Genomic DNA, 24,785 nt, shown 5'->3' on the forward strand with positions numbered 1-24,785 from the left:
TGAGTTGTAACTTGTACAGTTGAAAACAAGAGTTGGACTTGTGATGGGGTGCTATTTTCAGGAGGGTGGTTAGTGAAGACCTGTCTAAGGAAGTAACATTGGTGTAGAGATCTGGAGGGAGAGAGAGAGAGTGAGTGTGCAAGAACCAGATAGAGAGGGGGCTGGACTGAGGAGCAAGTAAGTCCCTGTCACCCACAACTATGACAGGTTTTCAGGAAGGAGATGCTCTGTAAAGGTGCTCCGCTTTCTGGTCTCTTCCTATGTTGAGTGACACCTGCCCCCATGGCTTCCCACCCCCGACCGCACCCCACCACCTGGGCCTGTGGCCTCGGAGGGCCGCGCAGGGAGGAGTTTCTTCTTACCATTTTCCTCATTTATAAAACATCATTTCCTTGGCTTAGGAGCAAAGACCGCCCTTTGGGGTGGAGGAAAGGTGGGGCTGGCGAATAGAGAAGGGTGAGGCTTCATTTGCAGATCAACACTTTCAAAAAACAAAACAAAAAAAACCACCCTCTCAATTTCAGAATCTTTCGTATATGGAACAAAATGTGCTGTTTTGAATCAAAGAAGTACTCACTTCCCTTTTATTTCGGGAACTACAGCTCTGAAGTATCCGAAAGAGATGGCTGTCCTTTTGAGACACCATTCTCCCTAATGATGAATAAGATGCAGTTCTTCTTCACAGACTGACCGGAATCCTGGACCACAAGATCCAGAGATAGGCTATTGCAATGAAGCAATGGGGATGACAGAATTCATGAACGGAATTTTAAAGACATCTCTGTGTCTTCCAAGTCTAAATTAAGTATAAAAAAATTAATGACCTTAAATGTCCTTCTCCATGACATACTCCCTAATTCCCACCACCAGCTCCTTCTCCAAGCTCTAAGTAACCAACCTCTCCTTCCCCGAAACTTCTAGGTGCAAACTTTTGAGACAGAAGAGGCAATCCTGTCTCCCACAACAATTTAGAAATTAGTTGACAGCTATAAGCATATATTTATAAACAAGTACAATCACCATTATCTGAACAATATTCTTTAAACTAAACTAAGGCAGTTTTATTTTCATTTCAGTTTTACTTCAGAACCACGTGTACATGCCAAAGGACCCACATAGAGCTTGAGAACCGCAGTTTGCAGACTGGGGTTCTAGGCCATGTGTTCCCAGATCATGTAGGGAGCACTTTCACTCCCACGGAATTCTCTTCTTCCCTAGGAATTTTCTGAAATGTGCCTGAGGAATGTATTTTGTTTACTCTTAGTAATTCTGATATTCCTCCCGATTTTCAAACTTTTGTCCTATGAAAACAAGAACAGAAATCAACAAACGCCCTGCTATTGAGTCAGTGATGCATGGCAACCCTCTAGGACAGGGCAGAGCTCCCGGTGAGTTCCAAGATTGTAACTCTTTACAGGACTAGAAAGTCCCATTGCTCTGTCTTGGAGTGGCGGGTGGGTTCAAACTGCAGACCTTGCAGTTCACAGTTCAGTTGGTAACTTCTGCGCCACCAGGGCTCCAACAGGAGCCTTAAACAATATGCTTTATTGGTACTCAAGACGATGAGGTTCAACTGGTTTTGGGTTTTTTTATCACGATATTATCCAGAGTGCTTAGCATCTCTCTGCATAACTCAGGGACGTGTTGAATGAGTAAATGGATTTAGTTAATGCCATAGCAGCACACAGGTGACCTTCTGCACACCAGTCACAACCCCCTTCTCTCCGTGAGCATAAGTGTTCTTCCATAATTCTCACAACTCTAACTGCCTGAGGCCATAACTAGCTCCAACATCTTTTTTGATTTCCAGGCTCTCTTACTTGTGGGTTATGGGTAAAAGAGATCCCTAATTCAAATGTATTGCACACAGACCCATTTATTAAGTGTTACACGGGATAGAGACACGACCAAAACAAGGACAAATCATCCAGACGAGGGAGGCCATCAGCACACAACCATATGATACGCAAGGGTTCCGACAGCCATTTAAATTAGAGAGGGGACCCCAAAGAAAGTCCCGGAAAATCACGAGTGGTGGCAGATCAGTTCGTTACAGTTGCAGGTGGGACGACAAAAGTTCAAGATCCTCCAGCTACTTTGGTTGGGAAATCACTCACAGCCATAGGGCCTGGTGCCCCAATTTCCATCAAGGGCACACCCAGGCAAGTTTCTTAGGACTACACTGCCCTTGGGCGGACTGCCTATACTCTACCTGAGGGCAAAGCTTTTTGTATATTGCCAGTTAGTGGTCAGGAGGAGCCCTGGTGGGGTAGTCCTTACCAGTTAGGCTGAGATCCTCATGGTCGGAAGCTCAGAGGGAGAAAGACTGGGCTTTCTACTCCTACAGTTGCATTGACTCGATGGCGGTGAGTTTGGTTTGGGGTCAGTGGTCAGGAATAACTCAATGGAAACTGATTCTCTGTTGAAATTCAAAATGTATTTAGGGCTCCTACCATAAACTGTAGACTTCGCAATCCCCCCGTGCTCAAAAGGTTAAGCTCTAATATACCGTGAGACCCAGGGGACATGCTCATGGGCTATTGCTCCCTTATCAGTGCTGCTTCCTCTGTCTTCCTTGACCCTTCTACCCTCCTTCAATTGGAAATAGCTTCTATATCTTCAAACTCTTAATTATGCCTAACTTTGAAGCTTCAAAGGCCCCTAACTTCACTCTATTCTACATTTGAGTGCACCTTCCCAATCATATCACTTGGCATTCGGGATAAAGAACCAGTTCCTCAGCGTGGCATCAAGATGAGCCTTTCTCTCAGTTAAAATTGTTGGCCATCCCTACACATTCCATGTCTGAAGGATTTAACATTGTTGAATCAGTCGCCTGAAGAAGGTTTTAGGTACAAAAGAGACCCCAATCTCAAATAAGTCTTAAAAGAGACAAAGACAACACAAAGCCACAGACATCATCTATAACGAGGGAGGCCACATGGCATCTGAAGAGTCACAGGACACTAGTTAAATAAGGCATGGAACAAAGGAAACTGTCACATATCACGATTGGTGGCAGATCAATACATCACAGTTATGGCTGGCATGGCAGAAGGAACCGGGCCAAGAAGAGCTTACAAGATTGGCCCAGGGCCTTCCAACCAGGGTAGTTAGGGCATAGCTCATAGGGTATGACTCATGACTATGTGACACCGCCCCCCTTCCAGGATTATCTTTCAAGGACAGACCCAGTGAAGCTCCTAAGAGAAAATGCCCCTCCTGGTGTGCTTGGAGAGGGGCGGGAGGTAACCCACTTTCCGGTGCACTGTGTTTGAGGGCAAAATTATCTAAGAAGGACTTCAATGGAAGCTTAATCTATGTGGGGATTCTGCGAATGGATTTGGGGTTTTCACTGTCGTCCATAACCTTCTGCAAATGGAGTGCTCAGAATTTAAACTCTAAGACAATTGTCAGATAAAACTAATTCCAGGCGGGATCATGCCATAGCCTTTGTATGTGAGGTTCCTGCTTCCTGGAGTCCCTTTACTAGCTTGGCAACTACTGGCATGCTTCCCACTTGGACTTAAAAAAAGCCTTTCCTTCAGGAAGTGTCTCTGACCACCCGCCTCTCTCTCTCTCATTTTTTTTTTTTGCCTTTGTCAGTAAAGGCAGATGACCTTTCTTTTCTAGATTCTGGCTATCTTCTATCATCAATTTCCATGCTGTATTGTAATTTTCCTATTATTCAACACTCTCTACACGTACAATTTATTGGGATCTATTACATTTTTAGAATTGTGCCAACATATGCCCTCTCCTTTTCTGAGTTGTTTCTCCAGCATTAATACAGACTCACTGCCCCTTAAGATTTCTGACTCATCTTTCAAGTTTATTTTCAACTTGATCGCATATAAGTAGTTCTTAAAAGAGCATAATATTCAAGGCAGAAGTTTTTTACGGCCTAAGCTAAACTGTTCAGTTTTCAAATGACTTCGTTTATTTCACAGCAAGAGTTGCAGGCATTTTTCCAGTCTCCGTGGCCCTAGTAAGTCTAGAATTGGAAATTGGGTGCTACATTTCCCCGCTTCTGTTAAGGATTCTTCTACAGAATCTTTGATCAAACTGTTCATTAATGGGCACCAGCTACCACCCAGTTCTTCTGGATTCATGGCAAAAGCGGCAATTAGCCACACAATCCATCTCACGTCCATTGGGTCGATGCCGATTCCTACCGAGTCTGTTGGACACGATAGAACTACCTCAGTGAGCTTGGCACAGACGGTGCCTGTTTACTGTGCTAGAAAGTCCCTTGTTCTCCCCCAGGGCAGCTGGTGGTTTTGAACTGCTGGCCTCTTGTGGATCGCAGCCCAATGGGTAACCATTATGCCACCAGGGCCCTTACACGTTCCAAGTCCTCCTATTCTTGACTTCTTTCTCGACTGTTCCACTTGAACAGACGTCAATTTTTTTGTGACATATTGGCCACTTGCAAACTTTCAAGATCCCAGCTCGTATGGAAGAAACTAAGAGGTAGGACACATCAGGCCATTTAACCGTTACCTTTTGTGAAGCCATCATCCTAAACCCTCCAAACCAAGGAACGAAACTTCATGAGGTGTTTGGTTGTTTCTCTCCCTCTCTGCTTATTGAAAAGATATCTATCACCTAACTTTTACAAATTCACCCTTTTTTTACAGTTGTACAAATTTTGACAGAAATTATAATAAATGGCTATGCAGCTCTACTCGTAAATGTGATTTTTTTCATCGTCTAACTCATATTTTTCCTTTTGCTCTAGCCCCTGATAATAATAAACTCTAGTTGTATACAATTGCGTTTTCTTTTCTTTTTATGTAAGTGAGGTCCTATAATAGTTGTTCCATTGCAATTAACTTATTTCTCTCAGGCACCACCCATACGGTGCAGTATGCGTCAAGATTTTATTTCTCCTACTGGCTGAGAAGTATTCCATTCATTATACATACATAGCATAATGTGTTCATCTAGTCAGCTATTTCATGGGCATTTGGGTTGTTTTTGCCCTGTAGCTGATGTGAATGATGTCACAATGAACATTCATATTAAGGTCTTTCTCTTTTTTTTCTCTTCACCATCTTCTTTTTTTTTAAATCATTTTAATGAGGACTCATACAACTCTTATCACAATCCACACATACATCAATTGTGTAAAACACATTTGTACATTCGTTGGCCTCATCCTTCTCAAAACATTTGCTCTCCACTTAAGCCCTTGGCATCAGCTCCTCATTTTCTCCCTCCCTCCCCACTCCTCCCTCCCTCATGAGCCCTTGATAATTTATAAATTGTTATTTTGTCATATCTTGCCCTGTCCCACATCCCCCTTCACCCACTTTTTTATTTTCCATGCCCCAGGGAGGAGGTTATATGTAGAAGCCTGTAATCGGTTCCCTCTTTCCACCCCACCCTCCCTTCACCCTGTTGGTATCGCCACTCTCACCACTGGCCCTGAAGGGATCATCAGTCTGGGATTCCCTGTGTTTCCAGTTCCTATCTGTACCAGTGAACATCCTCTGATCTAGCCAGATTTGTAAGGTAGAATTGGGATCATGATAGTGGGGAGGAGGAAGCATTTAGGAACTAGAGGAAAGTTATATGTCTCATCATTACTACCTCACACCCTGACTAGCTCGTCTCCTCCCCGAGACCTTTCTGTAAGGGGATGTTCAGTGGCCTCCAATTGGGCTTTGGGTCTCCACTCTGCACTCCCGCCCCCTCATTCACAATAATATGATTTTTTTTTTGTTCTGATGATGCCTGATATCTGATCCCTTCAACACCTCGTGATCGCACAGGCTGGTGTGCTTCTTCCATGTGGGCTTTGTTGCTTCTGAGCTAGATGGCCGCTTGTTTACCTTCAAGCCTTTAAGACCCCAGACACTTTCTTCACCATATTTGCTTATTCACCCGCTTTATATTCAGCGATTGTGTCAGAAGGTGAGCATCATGGAATGCCAGTTTAATAGAACAAAGTGTTCTTGCGTTGAGGGAGTACTTGAGTGGAGGCCCAGTGTCCATCTGCTAGTTAAGGTCTTTTTTTAAGCTTCAGCTTTCAGGTCTTTGGGATATACGAGTATACCCAGGCGTGCCCTTGCTGGTCATCGGGTAGTTCTGTGTTTAGTTTCTTGAGGAGGAACCACCAGTCTTCCAAAGCTACTGTACCCTTTGCATCCCTGCCAGCAATGAGTAGGGATTCCGGTTGGTGACCATTCTTGCTAGCATTTGCAATCCAAGGGAGGAGTAGAACGGGGTTTCGTTGGTTTTGATTTGCAGCGCTCTGATGACTGATTACACTGATCATCTTTTCATGTGTTTAGTGACCATTTCAATGACCTCTTCAGTGAAATATCTTTTTTTACCCCTCTTATGATTGGCTTGTTTGTCTCCTTGTTAAATTGTCGAAAATCCACATATGTTAATTTTTTCATATGTTAATTATTACATTCTTATCAGACATAAGGTTTCCAAAGATACTCTCTTAGTTGGTAGCTTGTGATGAAAGGTTTTTGGCAAAATCTTAGGAAGAACAAAAGTTTTCCATTTAAGAAGTTCCGTTTGTTTATTTTGTCTTCAATTGTTGGTGCTTTTATTATTATATTAGTTAACCCATTGTTGAAAGCTAAATCTGACTGTGTTGCCCCTGCTTATTAATCTAATACGTTTATGATTTTAGTTTGCATCTATGTTAGTCTGGGTACATTAGAGAAACAAATCCACAGAAACTCATATGTAAAACTCATATGTAAAACTCATATATAAAACTCAAGAGTGAGTTTTATATAATGGGTAAGTACTCATCTAGGAAACATCCCAACCCAGTGCTGCCCCAACCCACAAGTCCAACATTATCCCATATGTCTGACACCAATCCACAAAGTCCTCCTCCTTCTCACCAAACACACACTATGATGCCAACTGCAGGAGGAAAGCCGAATCAGTGAATGTGTAAGCATTTCAGCGTTGGTAGGAGTCTCCGCATGGCTGCTCCAGCACCCAAGGCTGCATCAGGGTAGGTCCATGTGGCTTCTCCTCGGGGATGTCTTGCAGGAAGTGATCCTTGCCAGCCGAAGCAGGGAACTGGTTAAGGCAGCTGCACGCTGGTCTGACCATCACAAAGCAAGGCGAGGCTCATGGAGCCATTGCTCTCTCGTTCTTCAATTAACTCCACATGTGTTATTGGCCAGGTTTCCACAATAAACTTTTAACTATCTTAGCATCTTTGGGTCCTTAATCCTTTTTTTGTTTGTTTGTTTGTTTAATGTATGTTGAAAATCATGGATCTTATTTGATTCTTTTGTATGTAGAAATCCAATTTTCCAAGCACTATTTATGTAAAAGACTCTTCATTTCTTGTTAAATGAACTTAATATCATTGTAAAAAGTCAAATGACCATATGTATCTGGGTTTATTTATGGACTCTCAAGTCTATTCCATTGGTCCATATTATACTAGTACCAGACTGTTTTGATTACTATAGCTGTATAGTGTGTTTTTTTAATCCAGAAAAGGCCTCTAGCATGTCATATAAAGTTGAGAGATGTGTTTCTATTTTTATAAAGAAGAGTGTTGGAATTCTATTGAATCTATAGATTGCTTTAGGTAGTACTGACATCTGAACAACTGTAGGTCTTCTGATCCGTGAACATGGACATCGTTCCGTTTATGTCTGTCTTTAATCTCTTTGGGGATGTTTTATAGTTTTCATTTTATAAGTCTACATCTTGGTTTGGTTTATTCGTAAGTATTTCATTCTCATAGGTGCTATTGTTGGCCTAATTTCCCTTTCAGATTTCTCAGTGCTGCTGTGTAGAACCTAACTGAATTTTGTTTATTGACCCTGCAACTTTGCTAAAGACCCCTATTAGCTCTTGAAGTTTTCTTATGGATTCTGGGGTTTTCTGGGTCTCATCTGAAAATAGAGGTAATTTCACTTATTTTTATTTTTTCAATCTGAATACCTTTTATTTCTTCCTCTTGCCTTATTGTTCTGACTCTGATTTCTAATAGAATATTAAATTGAAGTGGTGAGAGCAAGCAATTTGTCTTATTCCTGATTTCAAGCTCTCAGTCTTCCTCTATTAAGTATAATGTTGGCTGTTGACTTTTCACTTATGCCCTGAATCATATCGAGGAATTTCCCTTCATTTTCAATCTTCATAAGTGGTATCATCCAGAAAGGGTGTTGGATTTTAGCAAATGCTTTCCTGCCCCCATAGAGATAAGTTTATGATCCTTTGCTTTTGTTATTTGATGTACTAAATTGCATTGATTGATTTTTTTCATACTGAACCATTCCTGCATTCCTGTCATAAACCCTTCCTGGTATTGATGCAGGACGATTAATATACTGCTGGATTCTGTTCATTAATATGCTGTGGAGGACTTGCACATCTATATTTATATACTGCTCTCTAGTTTTCTTTGGTGTCTATTTTTGGTGTCAGAGTGAAGTTGCTTCATATAATGAATTCCTTCTGTCTTTAGTTTTTGTGTTTAAACTGTATTGGTATTAATTCTTCTCTAAATGTTGTGTTAGATTCCTCGGTGAAGCCAGCCAGTACAGGAATTGTCTGCTACTGGGAGCTGTTTGGTCACTGCTTTTATCTTACTCTTTACGGGTCTATTGACACGCTCTGTTTCCTCTTGTTGCAGTTTGAATAGGCGTGTGCTTTTGAATAGGTGTGTGAATAGGCGTGTGCTTTTGAATAGGTGTGTGAATAGGCGTGTGCTTTTAAGAATGTGTCCATATCATCTAGATCATTCTGTTTGTTACCATACTGTTGTTCATAATGTGTCATCATTCTTCTTCATTTCTATCAGAGAAATAGCTTGTCTTTCTTTTTTTTAAAATCTTTTTATTGGGGCTCATAAGGCTCTTATCACAATCTGTACATACATCAATTGAGCAAAGCACCCTTATACATTCGTTGCACTCGTCATTCTCATAATTCACCTTCCACTTGGGTTCCTGGAATCAGCTCGGTTTCCCTTTTTTTCCCCCCCCATCCCCCTCCCTCCCCGATCCCACCCCTGGTCCCTTGATAGTTTATAAATAATTATTATATCTTATCTTACACTCCCCGGCGTCTCCCCTCACCTGCCTCCCCATTGCCCATCTCCCAGAGAGGAGGTTACACATAGATCTCCGAGATCGGTTCTCCCTTTCTACACGCCCTTCCCTCCTGGTGTCGCCACTCCCACCGCTGGTGTTGAGGGGTTCGTCTGTCCTAGATTCCCTGTGCCTCCAGATCCCCACTGCACCGCTGTACATCCTCTGGTACAACCAGGTCCGCAAGGCAAGGTAGAATTGGGGTCATGATGATTGGGATGGGAGGAAGCGTTCAGGAACTAGAGGAAGGTTTTGAGTTTCTCATTGTTGCTACACTGAACCCTGAGTGGCCCATCTCCTCCTCACTACCCCTCTGGAAGGGGTGTTGTCTTTCTTTTTTCTGCTTAAATCATTTCCATCCTTTCTCTGTCGTTGTAGCTAAAGGTTTGTCAGTTCTTTGTGCTCGGAGCTTTGTTGTCTCCTTTCTTATAATAGGCTTAATTTGCTCTCCTCTTTCTTGTTTCTGGAGTTGTCAAGTTTGGCAACTGATTTGAGATCTTTTTAAATGCAGACATTGATTGCTAATAAGTTTACCTCTTAATTCTGCCTTCATTGCATCTCATAAGTTTTGGTGCATTGTTCTTTCATTTTAATTTCACTGTTCAATATTATTGTATTCTGACTTTTCTGTCATCGTGTGGTTAGCCCTAGATGGGCTGTCACTCATTTTGTAATGATCATTTGGATGGTTTACTGTGTCTTTGTTCTTTGTGTCATCTTGTCATTGTCCAGACACTAGAATTTTCAAGGGTGTTGACTTTTTAGTTCTCTCTAGTGTTTGGTGTGTTTGCCTACCCTCCTTACTGCAAGAAGGTGGTGTCATGGACTCTCAGTAGTGTCATGTAGTATAGTGGACCCTCCCCCTCAAGTATGCATCAAATTGGCTAAAGCATGGTTCTTAGTATGTTTGTCATTTGTGTAATAGTGATGTCATCCCCCAAGGCCCCTCCCCCTGCTGCCCCGATAATGTGAATTAATGTCATCAGCAATCATTTGTAAAGGGTTTAAGGTGGTAAGCAAAACCTTTAATCACATCATGACGCAGATCCATATAAGGGATTGGCTGGGCTGTGACCTGAGTCACCATCACCTCTTATCTTACAAGAGATAAAAGAGAGAGAAGTGAGCAGAGAGGGCAGGGGATGACCCCACAAAGAAAGAAGAGCTGTACGTGCACCTGTAGTCCCTTTGGGCCTATAGTCCCTAAGCTGCCCCTCTAGACCCAAGGGAAGGTTGATGCCAAGACACACGGGGGATTTCAAGAGCATCGAGTACACAGATGTTGAAAGGAGGCCAGGACCTTCCTCCAGAGCTGGCGGAGCTTCTGCAAGAGCTGATGCTCTGCTGGGATTTCAGCCTGTTGGCATTCTAAATTGTGGGCAAATATGTTTCTCTTTGTTAAAGCCATCCCCTGTGGCATTTATAATGAGTGTTAGAGCACTCAGGAACACAAGTCATGAGGGTAGAGCCGTCAACCTTTCCTTTCTGTGACAGCTCCTTCTACCTCCCTGGTTTAATTGGAAAGGTCTTGATTTTGTTTTTCAAATTTCAGTCTCTATCAAACACACCAGTGGGCATTACCTGTCAGGTGAGATATTGTGTAGTAATCAATCTGTACACCAGGTGTGCAATCCCCAGGGCCACCCAGAGAGCAGGGCACTCAAAACTCAAACTCCCTGCCATCGAGTACATTCCAGCATATAGCAACCCATTAGGACTGATGAAACCGGCCCTGTGACTCCTTGCAGGGGTAGAAAGCCTCGCATTCTCCCACAGAGCAGCTGGTGATTTCAAACTACAGATCTTATGGTTAGCAGCCCAACATGGAACCACCATGTCACCAAGGATCTTTGAAGTAGGAGCAAACTATCGCTAATTGGCCCGTTGTTCTGTTGGGTTTAGAGGTAAGAGTTACGCAGTAAGCAGGGAGGCTGCCGGGGTGCTGACTATGGGAGCAGAATCCACTGCAGGTGCTTTCGGTCCAAATCCACAGCTGGCCTGCTGCCGCCTTGCAGCCGGTAATGGACTCTTGGGAAAGTCGGCTTTGTTGGCATGAGAGTCCCTCTGGGATATGTTGGCTGTAGATATAGCTCCCACTAAAGATGCTTGATTCTCAACCCACAGCAGCCTCGGTCAGCAGCTGAAAGGAGGAGCTGACAGCCCAGCCCGGACTCCCTGGGGTGTCTGTGCCATTGGTTATAGAGGCTTGAGCTATGGGGCACATGAAGAGACCAGCAGAGCACTCACTTTGGGGACAGACATCACTGCGCAGGTCATCCGTAGCAGTTCTCAGGAGACTTGCAAATTGTAGTGTCTAGGTGGGGCGGTGCACCCTTCCAATGAACCCTAGCAGAAGTCTTGCTTGCTGATTTTAGGGCAGACGCTTGGGGTTCTCTTCTGGATAGGCAAGGGTTGTGGTGGCTAGGGAAACAGACTTTGTTTCTGGGTCTCCTAAACTCCAAACTCACGGTCATTGAGTCCGTTAGTGAACCTATAGACCAGGATAGAGCTACCCTTATGGATTTCCAAGACTGTAACTCTTTACCGAGCCGAAAGCCTCATCAATCTCCCATAGAGCAGCTAGTGGTTTCCAACTGCTGACCTTATATTAGCAGTCTAATATAAACACTACACCACCAGGGCTCCTTCCTGTGGCTAAAACCCTAGTTTACAGCAGCTGACACACTTCTATCACAGGGAGGGCCAGTGACAGGGGTGGGGGGTGGGGCTTGTTGACTTCTTTTTTTTTTTTTTTTTTGGTTTTTTTTGACTTCTTATTGACTTGTTGATTCTTGCCCTGCCCGTCAGCCGTTTCCAAATCAGAGCCCCTCAAAGCACAGCACTATTTCTTTGTGTTTCTTGTTACATTTGTAGGGGGGTTGGAACAATTATTTGTTTGCCCTGCCATCTTCCCATATTTGTTTTGTGCTTTTCATTCATGTCTAACTCACAGAATATGTGCATTTTTAGAACAAGAATTATGTCTTGCTAACATAAAATGGACGCTTCGTAAATATTTGTTGAATGAATGAACATAGAAACTAATTTTGTCAACAGCATCCAGATTCTTAATGCCCACCTGATAAGGAGTGGAAAAGAAATATGTTCCTTTCATTTTTCTTCATTAAAAAGATTTTGGTGTCTGAGGCCAGTTCTAGAATGGTTTAAAAAAATACAGCTCATTGCTTTTGTATTCCAACAGGAAATATGGGATGTATAAAATCAAAAAGGAAAGACAATCTGAATGGCGATGGACTAGATTTGAAGACCCAACCAGTACGTAATACTGACCGAACTATTTATGTGAGAGATCCAACCTCCAATAAACAGCAAAGGCCAGTAAGTAGATAGTCTCAGGAGAGCATTCCAACAGCAAGTTCAAAGTGTGGCTGGCATGATCTGAAATCCAATCTGGGGCATGTGCATGCAAAAAAATCATATTGATTAATGAGGCCTCAAGTGACTTTGGATATCCTTTGTAACTTATACTTAAAAGAGCCTGAAAATATTTCAGTGAAAACGAGGCTACTTATACAATTCTGAGTTTTACAGTACTGAGTTCTTTGGTCATCTCATGCATTGTGAAAAGCATCTTTCCTATCACTAGTGCTGAAGACCCAATTTTTCACATACATTCATATATGAAAAAATGCTTCTGGGATTAGGAGAGGGACTAAGATAAGCACAGTGGTCTGGGAATGAAAGGAAATGTTGGATTCAGGCCAATGAGTAAAATATGTACTAATAGTTCCTCTGAAGTATCGTATGATTCCTTCTTATAATTTGCACAGTTCATTCTAAGTAGTATAGATACTGAAGCTGTCGTTATTTATTATAACGAATGAAAAAAAATTTAAAAAGACATTGCCCCTTGACCTTGTTCAAATAGCAACATCAGAAACGTTGTATGAGTCATTGGTGCATCTGAGACGTGCTTTTCAAAGAAAGGACTCCTATTGTATTTCATAAGAAGAAGGGAAAGAACTTCGGACAATCACAAACTTAAATGGACCTCATTTGGGATTTCACATTCCTTTTCACACACCCTTTACATCCTTTTCATAGTCTCTCAACTGTGTGCATCCTCTCAGAGTTGAGGTGTTTTGTGGGATTTCTCAGCCTTTAAGCTGCACACTGTTTATTCCAGGCTAGCTCATTAGCCTTTATTGAAAATTTTAATAGTTTATTTAGTTTGATATTCTTTAATCACTACCAAGCTTACAGTCACTCTCTTCAAACCACGTTTTACCACTATTTATGTCTCTCAAAACAAACAAACAACATTTTTAATGTCTCTCACTGCCATTGAGTCAATGCCAACTCATGGCGACCCTGCAGCCAGGGTCGAACTGTCCCTGTGAATTTCTGAGATCTTTACAGGAGTAGAAAGTCTCCACTTTCCATAGGCACAACTTGTCAAATGTTAAAAATTTCATGTCACTGCTGAGGACTAATATGACAGAATTGGGCTTATGTTTTTAAAAAGTGAGTACATTATGATATTAAGTTTTTAGATATAATGTTCCTCCCCTAGATAGATTAGCATTTGTAATTCTATATATGAAAAATAGAGAAACTCAAAGTGCATAAGACTATTAATAGCTTTTTAGTGATAATAAATGTGTATACTTAACACATAATATATATAGAATTACATAGTATATAAACATGACTAATAAGTGAAATGAATTTGAATCAAGAAGACTTTTTGGAATTTTATCAAGACTATATGCTATAAATTCGACTTGCTTTCAAATCCAAGTTTGTTTTTTCTTTCTTTTTGTTTTTCCAAGTTTGTTTTTTCAATGGTGTCTTTTATTCAGAAAAGCAAAGGAAAATAGGACAAAGTTACAGATAAATGTTCCTTTTTTAATAAAAGGGAAAACTAACATTGTGAGATCCTATACTAGTAAGAGTAAATAAAATTACAAAGTTAGAAAGCATAAGTAGTAACAGTGTTTAAAAGTATTCAATTGTGGAAGATTCTGTTAGTATATCCTCCACAGTCAGACACCTTCACCTTGTGAGCCCACTGCTTTGGCTTTATCCCCTGCCCAGTGAGCGCATGCTCTGTGCTGTCAGGAGTGCTGAAGTTGTATCTTGGGGGTAATAGGAAGACTGCCGAGACAAACACCCAGGTGGAATTCATGCAAATGAAGCAGCATTCAAGGAAAAAAGAGCAATGGCACGTGATTTGCATATCTGTGTCTTGCCCTTAGACTTGTTGCTATTAGTAATTTAGTTTGCTGCTTTAAAAATGATTTAGTTTCATACTTTCTAATTATTTCCTCAAAAATCACATAAAATAGATCATACATTGTGCCTACATCATTATAAATTTCAGTTCTTTTATAAACCTTCTGAAATAAGTATTGAAGGATAGTGTGTACTCATGCACTTGATGATACTAGAATGTAGTCATTCTCTACCCATCCCCCAACACACATGCTGGAGATGTTATGGGCTGGTTTTCACCAGAAATTATCATTTCAGTGAAAATGATTTTGATGCTATTCCATTAAACCACTTTAATAAAAAGAATAGAAACGTGGTCTGGTTGACAAATATCTGCATTTGATACCATGCCTTTCTTAAAAGAGGTGTGATAATAGCGCCTACAGGACACACAACATTGCTCTAGCTCTTTAATGCCTCCTCTCTGTCACTGTCATGGCCCCTGTTCTACCTGACAAATCTGGCTAGACCGGAGCATGTTGGTACAAATAGAGCTCTCAACACACAGAATCCAGGACAGATTAAACCCCTCAGGAACAGTAAGTGGGAGTAGCTATACCATGGAGGTAGGGAGAGAAGGGGGAACAGGGAACAGACTACAATGATCAATGTAAAACCCGCCCCGGGGGACAAATGGCAGAAACGTGTTCGAAGGGAGACAGCAAAGGTGTAAGATATGAAAATGATAATAATTTCTAATTTATCAAGGGTTCACGAGGATAGAAGGGTAGGGGAGGGAGGGGAAAAAAAGAGAAGCTGATACCATGGGCTCAAGCAGAATGAAAATGTTTTGAAAATGATGATGGCACCATATGTACAAATATATTTGATACAATTGATGTATGGATTATTATAAGAGCTGTAAGAGCCCCCAATCAAAAGTAAAATAACAAAAATAAATAAATAAATGAATACATTCAAACAAACAAAAAGTAAAATAATATCCGTTGAGCCTTTTCTGATTCATAGTGATTTATTAATAAAAAAGAGGCATCGTAATAATATGCTTTTTATATCTTAACCACAGTCCATGGGAGAAAAGGAATTTTATTTTCAAGTTAATAAAGATAGTCTTTTTTGCCACCAAAGTCTTCCTGATAAGGCATCTCCCAAGTGAAAGAACCGGGATGCCCTTGATTTTTAACAAGCCTTGGAAATGGGGAAGGAGGCCTGGTGGTTGGGTAAGTGCTGGGCTGCTAACCACAAGGCCGGGGGTTCAAACTCATCAGCTGCTCCCTGGGAGAAAGATGCAGCTTTTAGCTCCTGTGAATATTTACAGCCCCAGAAACCCTATGCTGGGTCCCTATGAATCAGAATGGACTCAATGGCGACAGGCTTCGTTTGGGGTTTGGCGCTTAGCAGTGAGGCTCAGTAGCACGACTCCACAGTCAGTAGGGGCCCAGCCCACCTTCCCAGTCCCTTGTCCTGGAGTTATTTCCATAGCGGTGAGGACTCCAAGCCCTGCATTTTTCTAGGCAGAAATAAGATAGAGGAAGAAAAGGGGCCCTTCCCCCAAATGCCACACAGTCACATTGGCTTATAGAAACAGTCTGTGTGTTGAAATAAAAAGTGAAATAACAGCCCTTGGACCCTTTCTGACTCATAGAGACCTACCGGACACAGTAGAACTGCGCTGCTTCATGGAGTCTCTAAGACCGTGAACCTGTCTACGGCTGCCTCTTTCTCCCTCGGAATGCCTGCTAGGTTCAGTCTGCTGACCATTTTGTTAATCCAACCTCTAACCTATTACGTCACAAGGGCTGTTTCCTATGTGCGTAAGAGACCAGGAAAATTGAAGATGGAGTCACCTGGGCAAATTGCTACCCCAATAATATTAGGCTTCTCTTCCCAAGGAAGAAGAGGGAATTTTAATTAGGTCCACATCTAATACCTCTGCCCGGAGTCCAAGTCCCTTGCTGCTGCCATCAGCAAGTGCAGCTTGCAGAATCGAGAACTGGTTTATCTGAACTGCCTGGTTCTCTCTGCGTTTCTTTAGTAAGGCCAAACCTCATTCGTTACTGTTAGAACAATGGTATGAGTCAGCAAAGCTAACTGTACATTGTTTTCTAACAAATATTCTCTCGTAGGTTCCAGAATCGCAGCTTTTGCCAGGACAAAGGTTTCAAACTAAAGGTATGTTTTCATCGCAATATACTTCTTTTTGTTTCGTTTGGTAGGGTTTCTATAAGCTAGTTCTTCTGAATATTTGCCTTTTCAAAATATAGAACTGGAATTATTTATATTTGTTGGCTCTTGTGTTTTGAGGGGAGTCCTGGTGACATACATATACATAGGGCTGCTAACCACCAGGTCAGCCGTTCAAAACCACCAGCCACTCCATGGGAGAAAGACGAGGCTGTCTACTTCCATAAAGAGTTACAGTCTTAGAAACCCACAGGGGCCTTCTGCCCTGCCTGCAGGCTTGCTGTGAGTCAGAATTGACTCAATGGCAGTGAGTTTTTGTTTGTTGTTTTGGTGTTTCGAGCTAGCAAATGTTGTGCACAACATGTGCAGTAAGTTACATTCTGTGGGTGAGCAGGCAGGAGCTCCCTGGGGGAGGAGCTGGGCTATCATCTAAATGCCCCCCCACCCCCCACCCCCTCCCCCCCACACACTTCCTTAGTGCTTTGTCTTGCTCTTTGGGCCTAAAGATGATTCACTGAAATGTAACTGCAGATGGATATTGAGCGCTCTTGGCTGTGATTTTTGTTTTAGATCCAGAGGAGCAAGGAGACATTGTGGTGGCCTTGTACCCCTATGATGGCATCCACCCAGACGACTTGTCCTTCAAGAAAGGCGAGAAAATGAAAGTCTTAGAGGAGTAAGTGCACTCAAGTACCCTGCTGCAGTCCCACTGTATTTCCTGGGCTGTGTCCTGTCGACGCCCTGGCTCCCCACATTTGGCTTCCAGAAATATAGGGATGGCCAGGCCCCTCTGGCCGTGGCCCTACAGCCTCCTGACCCTGGTTGCCATTAGAACACTGAGAGTGAAAGGAGTAGGGTCAAAGGAATGTTCCTTCTACATTTGGCTGTGAACTCTCTCTGGAAGCTTTGCCTTGAAGGTTTCTTTGTTTATTTGGCTGTTGCCCTTCAAGAGTTTGGGGTCTTTCTGGGTGGATTCTGCATTTCAAAATTTAAATGGTCCTTCAAAAAAATCAAGTGCCATTTTTATTTTGTTATTTTGCTGACATTCAAATTGGGTTTATAGACTCAACTTGGTTTGTGTGACGGTCATGGTTAAGCCCCTCTTAGCAAACACAGCCTTTCTGTAATGCCATGATGACGTCATCTCCTTGACACAAGCTCACATCCCCCCCACCACTACTACCTCCACCCCCACCACTCCCCCCACCACTCCCACCACCACCTCCACCACTAACCCCACCAGTCCCACCACTGCCCACCTCTACCACCACCCCTACCACTCCCCCCACCACCCCCACCTCCACCACCACCCCCACCTCCACCACCACCCCTACCACTCCACCCACCACCCCCACCTCCACCACCACCCCCACCTCCACCACCACCCCTACCACTCCCCCCACCACCCCCCTACCACCCACCACCACCACCTCCACCACCACCCCCACCACTCCCCCCACCACTCCCACCACCACTCCACCACCCCCCACCACCACCTCCACCACCACCTCTACCACCACCATCACCACCATCATCACCCCCATCCCACTCCCACCCCCCGCACCCCCACGGCCATTGGCCTTGCTAACTCAGACACCTGGCTATTGCCCCTCCACAGGGTCAAAACAGGACTCAGCATCAGGAATGGCACATATTTTCATTCTTTATTTTTTCTTTCTGCATAAGTTGTCATCCTAGCCTGTCCAATAGGGTTAGAGGAGGGGTGCCTGGTCAGAAACTATAAGGTGTGGAGGGAGGGTCTAAGAGCGGTGTAGTATGAAGGGTGAGCATTCATGTAAGCCTAACCCCATTCTTGCCACTTGACAGCTGTGCGGCTTTGACAAGTCACTTAAACTTTAAACCTTATTTCTCTGTTTATAAAACCTTTTCATGGAAGCGATGTGAGATTAAACGTGTATGGATGTGTGTGGATACACATACAAATGTAAGACTGCTTGGCATACGGTAGGCAGTAGCTAAGTGCAAGGAGCCCTGATAGCATGATAGGTACGTGCTCGACTGCTAATCTATACATTAGCTGTTAGAACTGACCCGTGCCTCCACAAGAGAAAGCTGTCAGCATGTCTCCCAAAGTTGAACCCCCTTTTTTTCTTAAATCTGTAGCCACTAAATCTATTCTGACTCCGGATACCCTTACAGGACAGACTAGAACTGCCCCACAAGGGTTCCCACGCTGCACCTCTGTACAAGCTGCTCCTCTAGAGAGTCCAGGCGAGGAACTCTCATAGGGCCACTGTGTCACAATTGACTCAAAGTACCTCATAGCAGTGGCTAAGTGGGAACAATGAACGTGCATCGCTGGGAAATAAAGGGTTGGAGCTTTAATTCACTCAGGGGCTCCCCAGAGAAAGATCTGACATCTAAAGTCCTAAAATCAGCCAGTGACGAGCCCAGTGAAACACAGCTCTATTCTAACACACATGATGTTGCCATGAATGTGGCTGCCAAGAATCGGGATCAACTCTGCGGCATCTGGAGGGCTTAATGTCAGTTGCAATTCTCCTGCATGTCTGGTAGGTAAGAACCGTCTCTGGAAGTCAAAGAGGGATGTAGTGGAGGCTCCTGGGACCCATTCCATTGCTGCCTTCCTCACGGACCCAACCGCAGGGTCCACTACTGATCCCACCACTGCCTCCTTGGCCTTTTCTGAGGCTAGACCACTGGGACTCACCTTTCATGGTTTTCTTTTATTTCTTCTTTTCTGCAAGGATCCCATTTCTGCGACGATAGTAAAACATTTCTTAGACACACTGAAAGAAATTGCTAATATCTGACTTCTAGAAGATAGGGATCATTTCTAGCAACTTACACTTTATGCTGTACTAAGCACAGTGAACCATACTTAAATTGCAAAACTGTTCTCATGTACTTAAGTCTCTTAGCATTCTTATTTTGGCAAGAGGAGTATTTCCCTGTGAACTCTGAATTTCCAGGGATCTACCCCACCTTCCCCCACATGCCTTCAAACAAACATAAACTCTAAGACAATAGCTATTGTAATTCTTGAGTGCTGGTTATAAATACCTTTTGATGTGTGTTTCTGTTTCAGGCACGGAGAATGGTGGAAAGCAAAATCCCTCTCAACCAAGAGAGAAGGCTTCATCCCCAGCAATTACGTAGCCAAAGTCAACACGTTAGAGACCGAAGAGTGAGTCCTCAATTGTCGTCTCCAAAGGCTTGTCCTCTCTGAAGGCATTTGGAGGTCTTGTGTATTCTTCCTCCTTCTCTCCCCTGGAACATCAGACTAATCAAGGGTAAAAAATGTCTTTGCAGGTGGTTTTTCAAGGATATAACCAGGAAAGATGCCGAACGGCAGCTTTTGGCTCCAGGAAATAGTGCGGGAGCCTTTCTTATCAGAGAAAGTGAGACGTTGAAAGGTAGGAAATAGTCAAAGGCATCTTATCAAACACTCTTTAAGAAGTCCTCTTGAGAAACAGTTCTAGACTTATTCAAATAAAGAATATATTCTGGTCTGGGAGTGAAAGTTTTCATAGCCTTGAAAGCAGCCATTCCTGTGGCATTTCACACCATTCTTGTACATTTGTTAAGCCTCTTGCAGTATTATGCAGAGTAAATCCTGCATTTTAGGAGAAAGAAAATCAAAACAACCTTATGAGTTGACTGAATAATAAAAATAAAATAAAGATGGAAAATGGCATGTTGGCAAGCTGCATAGCAAACAAAAATGCTACCTCCATCTGTCAACTATAATTTTTCTGGAAGATAAAAAATCACGTATTACACAGAAGGCTTCAAAAAGTTCATGGACACAATTGAATTAAAAGACAATAGAGGGAGGTGGGTGAGGGGAGATGCCGGGCAGTGTAAGATAGGATATAATAATTATTTATAAACTATTAAGGGGGAAAAAAAACTATTAAGGGGGAAGGGGGGAGCGGGGAGGGAGGGGGAGGGGAAAAAAAGGGAAACCAAGCTGATTCCAGGAACCTAAGTGGAAGGCGGATTTTGAGAATGACGAGGGCAACGAATGTATAAGGGTGCTTTGCTCAATTGATGTATGTACAGATTGTGATAAGAGTTGTATGAGCCCCAATAAAAATATTTATTAATAATTTTAAAAGACAGTAGAATTCTCTCATGAATTTGTAAGCATATATATATATATATATACTTAATCTATATGATTTGTGTGTGTAGGTGTTTTGCAAGCTGTCTAGCACTGTACTGTATAATGCAGCGTTCTCTTGTAAGAAATATAAGTAGGGCCATGAATGTATAGCTGTGCCTTACACAATTGATGTATGTATGGATTGTGATAAGAGTTGTATGAGCCCCTGATAAAAGGATTTAAAAAAAAAAAGAAATATAAGTAAGTTTTACTTAAACTCTTTCTCTCGTAGGAAGTTTCTCTCTATCTGTCCGGGATTATGACCCTATGCAAGGTGATGTTATTAAGCACTACAAAATTAGAAGTCTGGACAATGGAGGTTATTATATCTCTCCACGAATCACTTTCTCCAGTATCAGTGACATGATTAAGCATTATCAGAGTAAGTAAAAACTTCTGGTTTTGTCAAAATAAAATGCATTTATTATGATAAGTGCATACCAGCAGCAGCACTGAGCCCACACATTGCCAGTGATCACGAGAATGATACAGGACTCGATCGGCGATTTTTTGTTCTTTTTGTACATAAGAGCGTCATGACCAGAGCTGGCTTCAATGCCAACTAACCCAAGCAACGTTCGGTACTATTTTAAAACCATCACATGTTGATAAAACTGCAATGTGATTTTCCCTTAAATAGGAGTAAGATTTGACCTTTGAGAATAATTACCCCAGGCCTTCCCATAAAATTCATGCTGTTGGAGAATTAACAGTCAGATAACACCTCGGTAGGTGACTCATCTTTGGATTGATTCCTCGTGTGGTTAAAATTGGTAGCAGTAGGCAACTGTTGATCCTGCTTATTTCCACCACTTGCTTTCAAGGAATGAGCCTTACATGCTGATGTAAAATTAGGTCATCGACCTGCAGACAGCGTGGTGGGGCCCAGAATGTGTGGACTCCTCTCAAACACTCTGCCACTCACTCACTCTCGTAGCATTTGCTGCACCAAGGGATTCCCTTATCTTGGCACTTCGAAAAGTTGGCCTGTATTATAAATTTTAAACTGTCTTTTTATTTAAGAAGTTTAAGTTAGGTAAAAGATACCCTGTAGGCATTGTAGGTTCACAGACTATTGCAGGGTGGAAACGATAAGATTAACTATACAAATTTGTCTTTCTAGGCTGGTAAAATAAAAAATAGTACTTTTTGTTCTGTTTCAAGCTATGTGTTAACCTTCATTTCCCCTTGCACACTAGAACAATCTGATGGCTTGTGCAGGAGATTGGAGAAGGCATGCATCAGTCCTAGACCACAGAAACCATGGGATAAAGATGCCTGGGAGATTCCGCGGGAGTCCATTAAGTTGGTGAAGAGGCTGGGCGCTGGCCAGTTTGGAGAAGTCTGGATGGGTGAGTGTGGCCCTCTAAGGATGTCTGCTTTGGAGGCAGCAACAGGAGAATAAAGGGCATAGACCACTTTCTGCCCATTTTCTCCCCAATACTGAATGGATCAGAATCATCACTTCTGTTGCTTCTTTCTGTACACGACACCGGACCTACAAATGTGGTTCACAAGCCAAAGTTCTTTGACTGTTCCCTTCCCTCGAGGCATTTGGAGTGAACGTTTTTAAGGAGAGGACTAGCCAAAACCAACCCACTGCCATCCGGTGAATTCGGTGTCCTGGGGACGCCACATAGATTTCCAGAGTAGTCAGTCTTTTCAGGAGCAGACAGCCTCACTGTTCTCCTCAGAAACAGCCGATAAGTTCAGACTACTGACCTTGACGTTCTCAGCCCTTCACATAACCCACTGCACTACCACGGGGTGGGCGTGTGTCCTCGTGGACCAGTGTCCTCCCTTATTGTTCTCCCCTGTCCCCATTCTCGGACACATGCAGACAACTGCAGAACACTCACATCCATCTCCTGGAACGGTGCCCTCGGGTTTCAGACCCGCCTCCACTTGAAAGGTGCACTAGGATTAAGAGGAAGCTTCATATTTATTGCAATCTGAGGGCTACCAAGAAAAATCTTATAAATATTAAGAGCTCCAACCATTAACGAACCACTCCTCAGTGTAAGTATTGGCTTCTTTTGCTGGCAAAAGCAGTGCACCAAAGACTGCAGTGCTGGCTTTTTCTAGGGACCTATGCTCAACTCTCTCTCTCTCTCTCTCTCTCTCTCTCTCTCTCTCTCTCTCTCTCTCTTTAATCATTTGATTAGGGGCTCCTACAGCTCTTATTACAATCCAGACATCCATCCACTGTGTCACGCACATGTGTGTGCATATGTTGCCATCATCATTTTCAAAACATTTTCTTTCAACTTGAGTCCTTGGTTTCAGCTCTTTCCCTCGCCGCCGCCCCCCTCCCTGCCTCCTGAATCCTTGATAATTTTTAAAAATCATTTTATTAGGGGCTCATACAACTCTTATCACAATCCATACATCCATCAATTGTGTAAAGCACATTTGTACATCCATTGCCCTCATCATTCTCAAAATATCTGCTCTCCACCTAAGCCCCTGGCATCAGCTCCTTTTTTTCTCCTCCCTACCTGCTCCCCCGTCCCTCATGAGCCCTTGATAATTGATAAATTATTATTTTGTCATATCTTTCCCTGTCCAACGTCTCTGCCCCCTTTTCTGTTGTCCCTCCCCCAGGGAGGTGGTCACATGGAGATCCTAAACCCTTGGTAATTGATAGATTTTTTTTCATGCAAATCAACTGTTGTCTCTCTTCACCCACTTTTATGTTGTCCACCCCCCTGGGAGGGGTTATGTATAGATCATTGTGATCAGTTCCCCGTTTCTCCCCCCTTCCCTCTGCCCTCCTGGAATTGCTGTTCTCATTGTTGGTCCTGAGGGGTTTATCTGTCCTGGATTCCCTGTGTTGTGAGCTCTTATCTGTATCAGTGTACATACTCTGGTCTAGGATTTGTAAGGTAGAATTGGGATCATGATAGTGGGGGGAGGAAACATTAAAGAACTAGACGAAAGTTGTATGTTTCATTGGTGCTATACCGTACCCTGACTGGTTGGTCTCCTCTCCATGACCCTTCTGTAAGGGGATATCCAATTGTCCATAGCTGGGCTTCGGGTCTCCACTCTGCACGTTCCCTCATTCACACTGATAAGATTTTTTGTTCTGGGTCTTTGATGCCTGATAGCTGATCCCCTTGACACTTTGTGATGACATGGACTTGTGTGCTTCTTCCATGTGGGCTTTGTTGCTTCTCATCTAGATGACCACTTGTTTATCTTCAAGCCTTTAAGAAGACCCCAGATGCTATACATTTTGATAGCTGGGCACCATCATCTTTCTTCACCACATTTGCTTATACACCCATTTTGACTTCAGCGATCCTGATGGGAACGTGAGCATCAGAGTGCTGGGTTATTAGAATAAAGTTTCTTGCATTTAGGAAGTAATTGATTAGAGGCCCAATGTATGTCTGCTACCTTAATACATGTACATAGCTATATTTCCCTATCATTATTTATAAATTATCTATAAAGAGTACATACCTGTATTTAGACCTCTATAAATGTCCTTTGCCTCCTAGTTCTTTCCTCTATTTCCTTTTACTTTCCTCTTGTCCCACTATCATACTCAGACATTTATTCAAGTTTCAGTAATTCCTCTAGACTATAATGCCCTTAATCATGCCCCACCAGACATCCTATTTCTTCCTCACCATCAATTTTAGACCACTTGTTGTTCCCTTGTCTCTGTGTTTTTTGACGCCCCCCCTCCCGCCTTCTTTCCCCCACCTCTCTCTCTCTTGTGTCCCCCTAGAACTGTTGGTCCTGTTGTTCTCTCCTCCAGATTGTTCATCCTGCCTATCTTATCTAGATAGACATGCAGAGACAATAATAAGCACAAAAACAAGACAGAGCAAAACAACAAAAGAAAATAAAGCAACAACAAAAACAAAGAAGGATGGCAAAAATAGAAAAGCCTATAAATTGTTTGTTGACCTTCAGACGTGTTTTCTGGTCGAGTTTGTAAACTACCTCTTGATCCATGTTTACAAGTTCTATATGAACATGTGAGGTGTTCTGGAATTCCCATTCTTTTCAAAGCTTTCCATCATTTGTTATGATCCACACAGCCAACTGTCTTGGCATAGTCAATAAAACACAAGTAAACATCTTTCTGGGATTCTCTGCTTTAAGCCAAGATCCATCAGATACCAACAGTGATATCCTTTGTTCCACAT

The 24,785-nt window shown here is 42.7% G+C and overlaps 1 protein-coding gene across 2 annotated transcripts in view; it reads left to right on the forward strand.

Moving 5' to 3' along the window:
- LYN (LYN proto-oncogene, Src family tyrosine kinase) overlaps nucleotides 1-24,785 on the forward strand; it is a 155,785-nt gene that overhangs the window by 76,531 nt on the left and 54,469 nt on the right. Inside the window, exons 2-8 of one of the 2 annotated variants that reach the window (XM_075549681.1) lie at nucleotides 12,295-12,368; nucleotides 16,415-16,460; nucleotides 17,043-17,148; nucleotides 19,543-19,641; nucleotides 19,767-19,870; nucleotides 20,855-21,004; nucleotides 21,822-21,974. In XM_075549681.1, coding sequence (XP_075405796.1) covers nucleotides 12,300-12,368; nucleotides 16,415-16,460; nucleotides 17,043-17,148; nucleotides 19,543-19,641; nucleotides 19,767-19,870; nucleotides 20,855-21,004; nucleotides 21,822-21,974 — 727 coding nt within the window. In that variant the 5' untranslated portion in view covers nucleotides 12,295-12,299. Of the gene's footprint in view, nucleotides 1-12,294; nucleotides 12,432-16,414; nucleotides 16,461-17,042; nucleotides 17,149-19,542; nucleotides 19,642-19,766; nucleotides 19,871-20,854; nucleotides 21,005-21,821; nucleotides 21,975-24,785 lie in introns of both variants that reach the window. The other variant, XM_075549683.1, reaches the window with a different exon arrangement.

The sequence above is a fragment of the Tenrec ecaudatus genome, chromosome 5 (assembly GCF_050624435.1).
Source record: "Tenrec ecaudatus isolate mTenEca1 chromosome 5, mTenEca1.hap1, whole genome shotgun sequence".
Taxonomy (NCBI): Eukaryota; Metazoa; Chordata; class Mammalia; order Afrosoricida; family Tenrecidae; genus Tenrec; species Tenrec ecaudatus.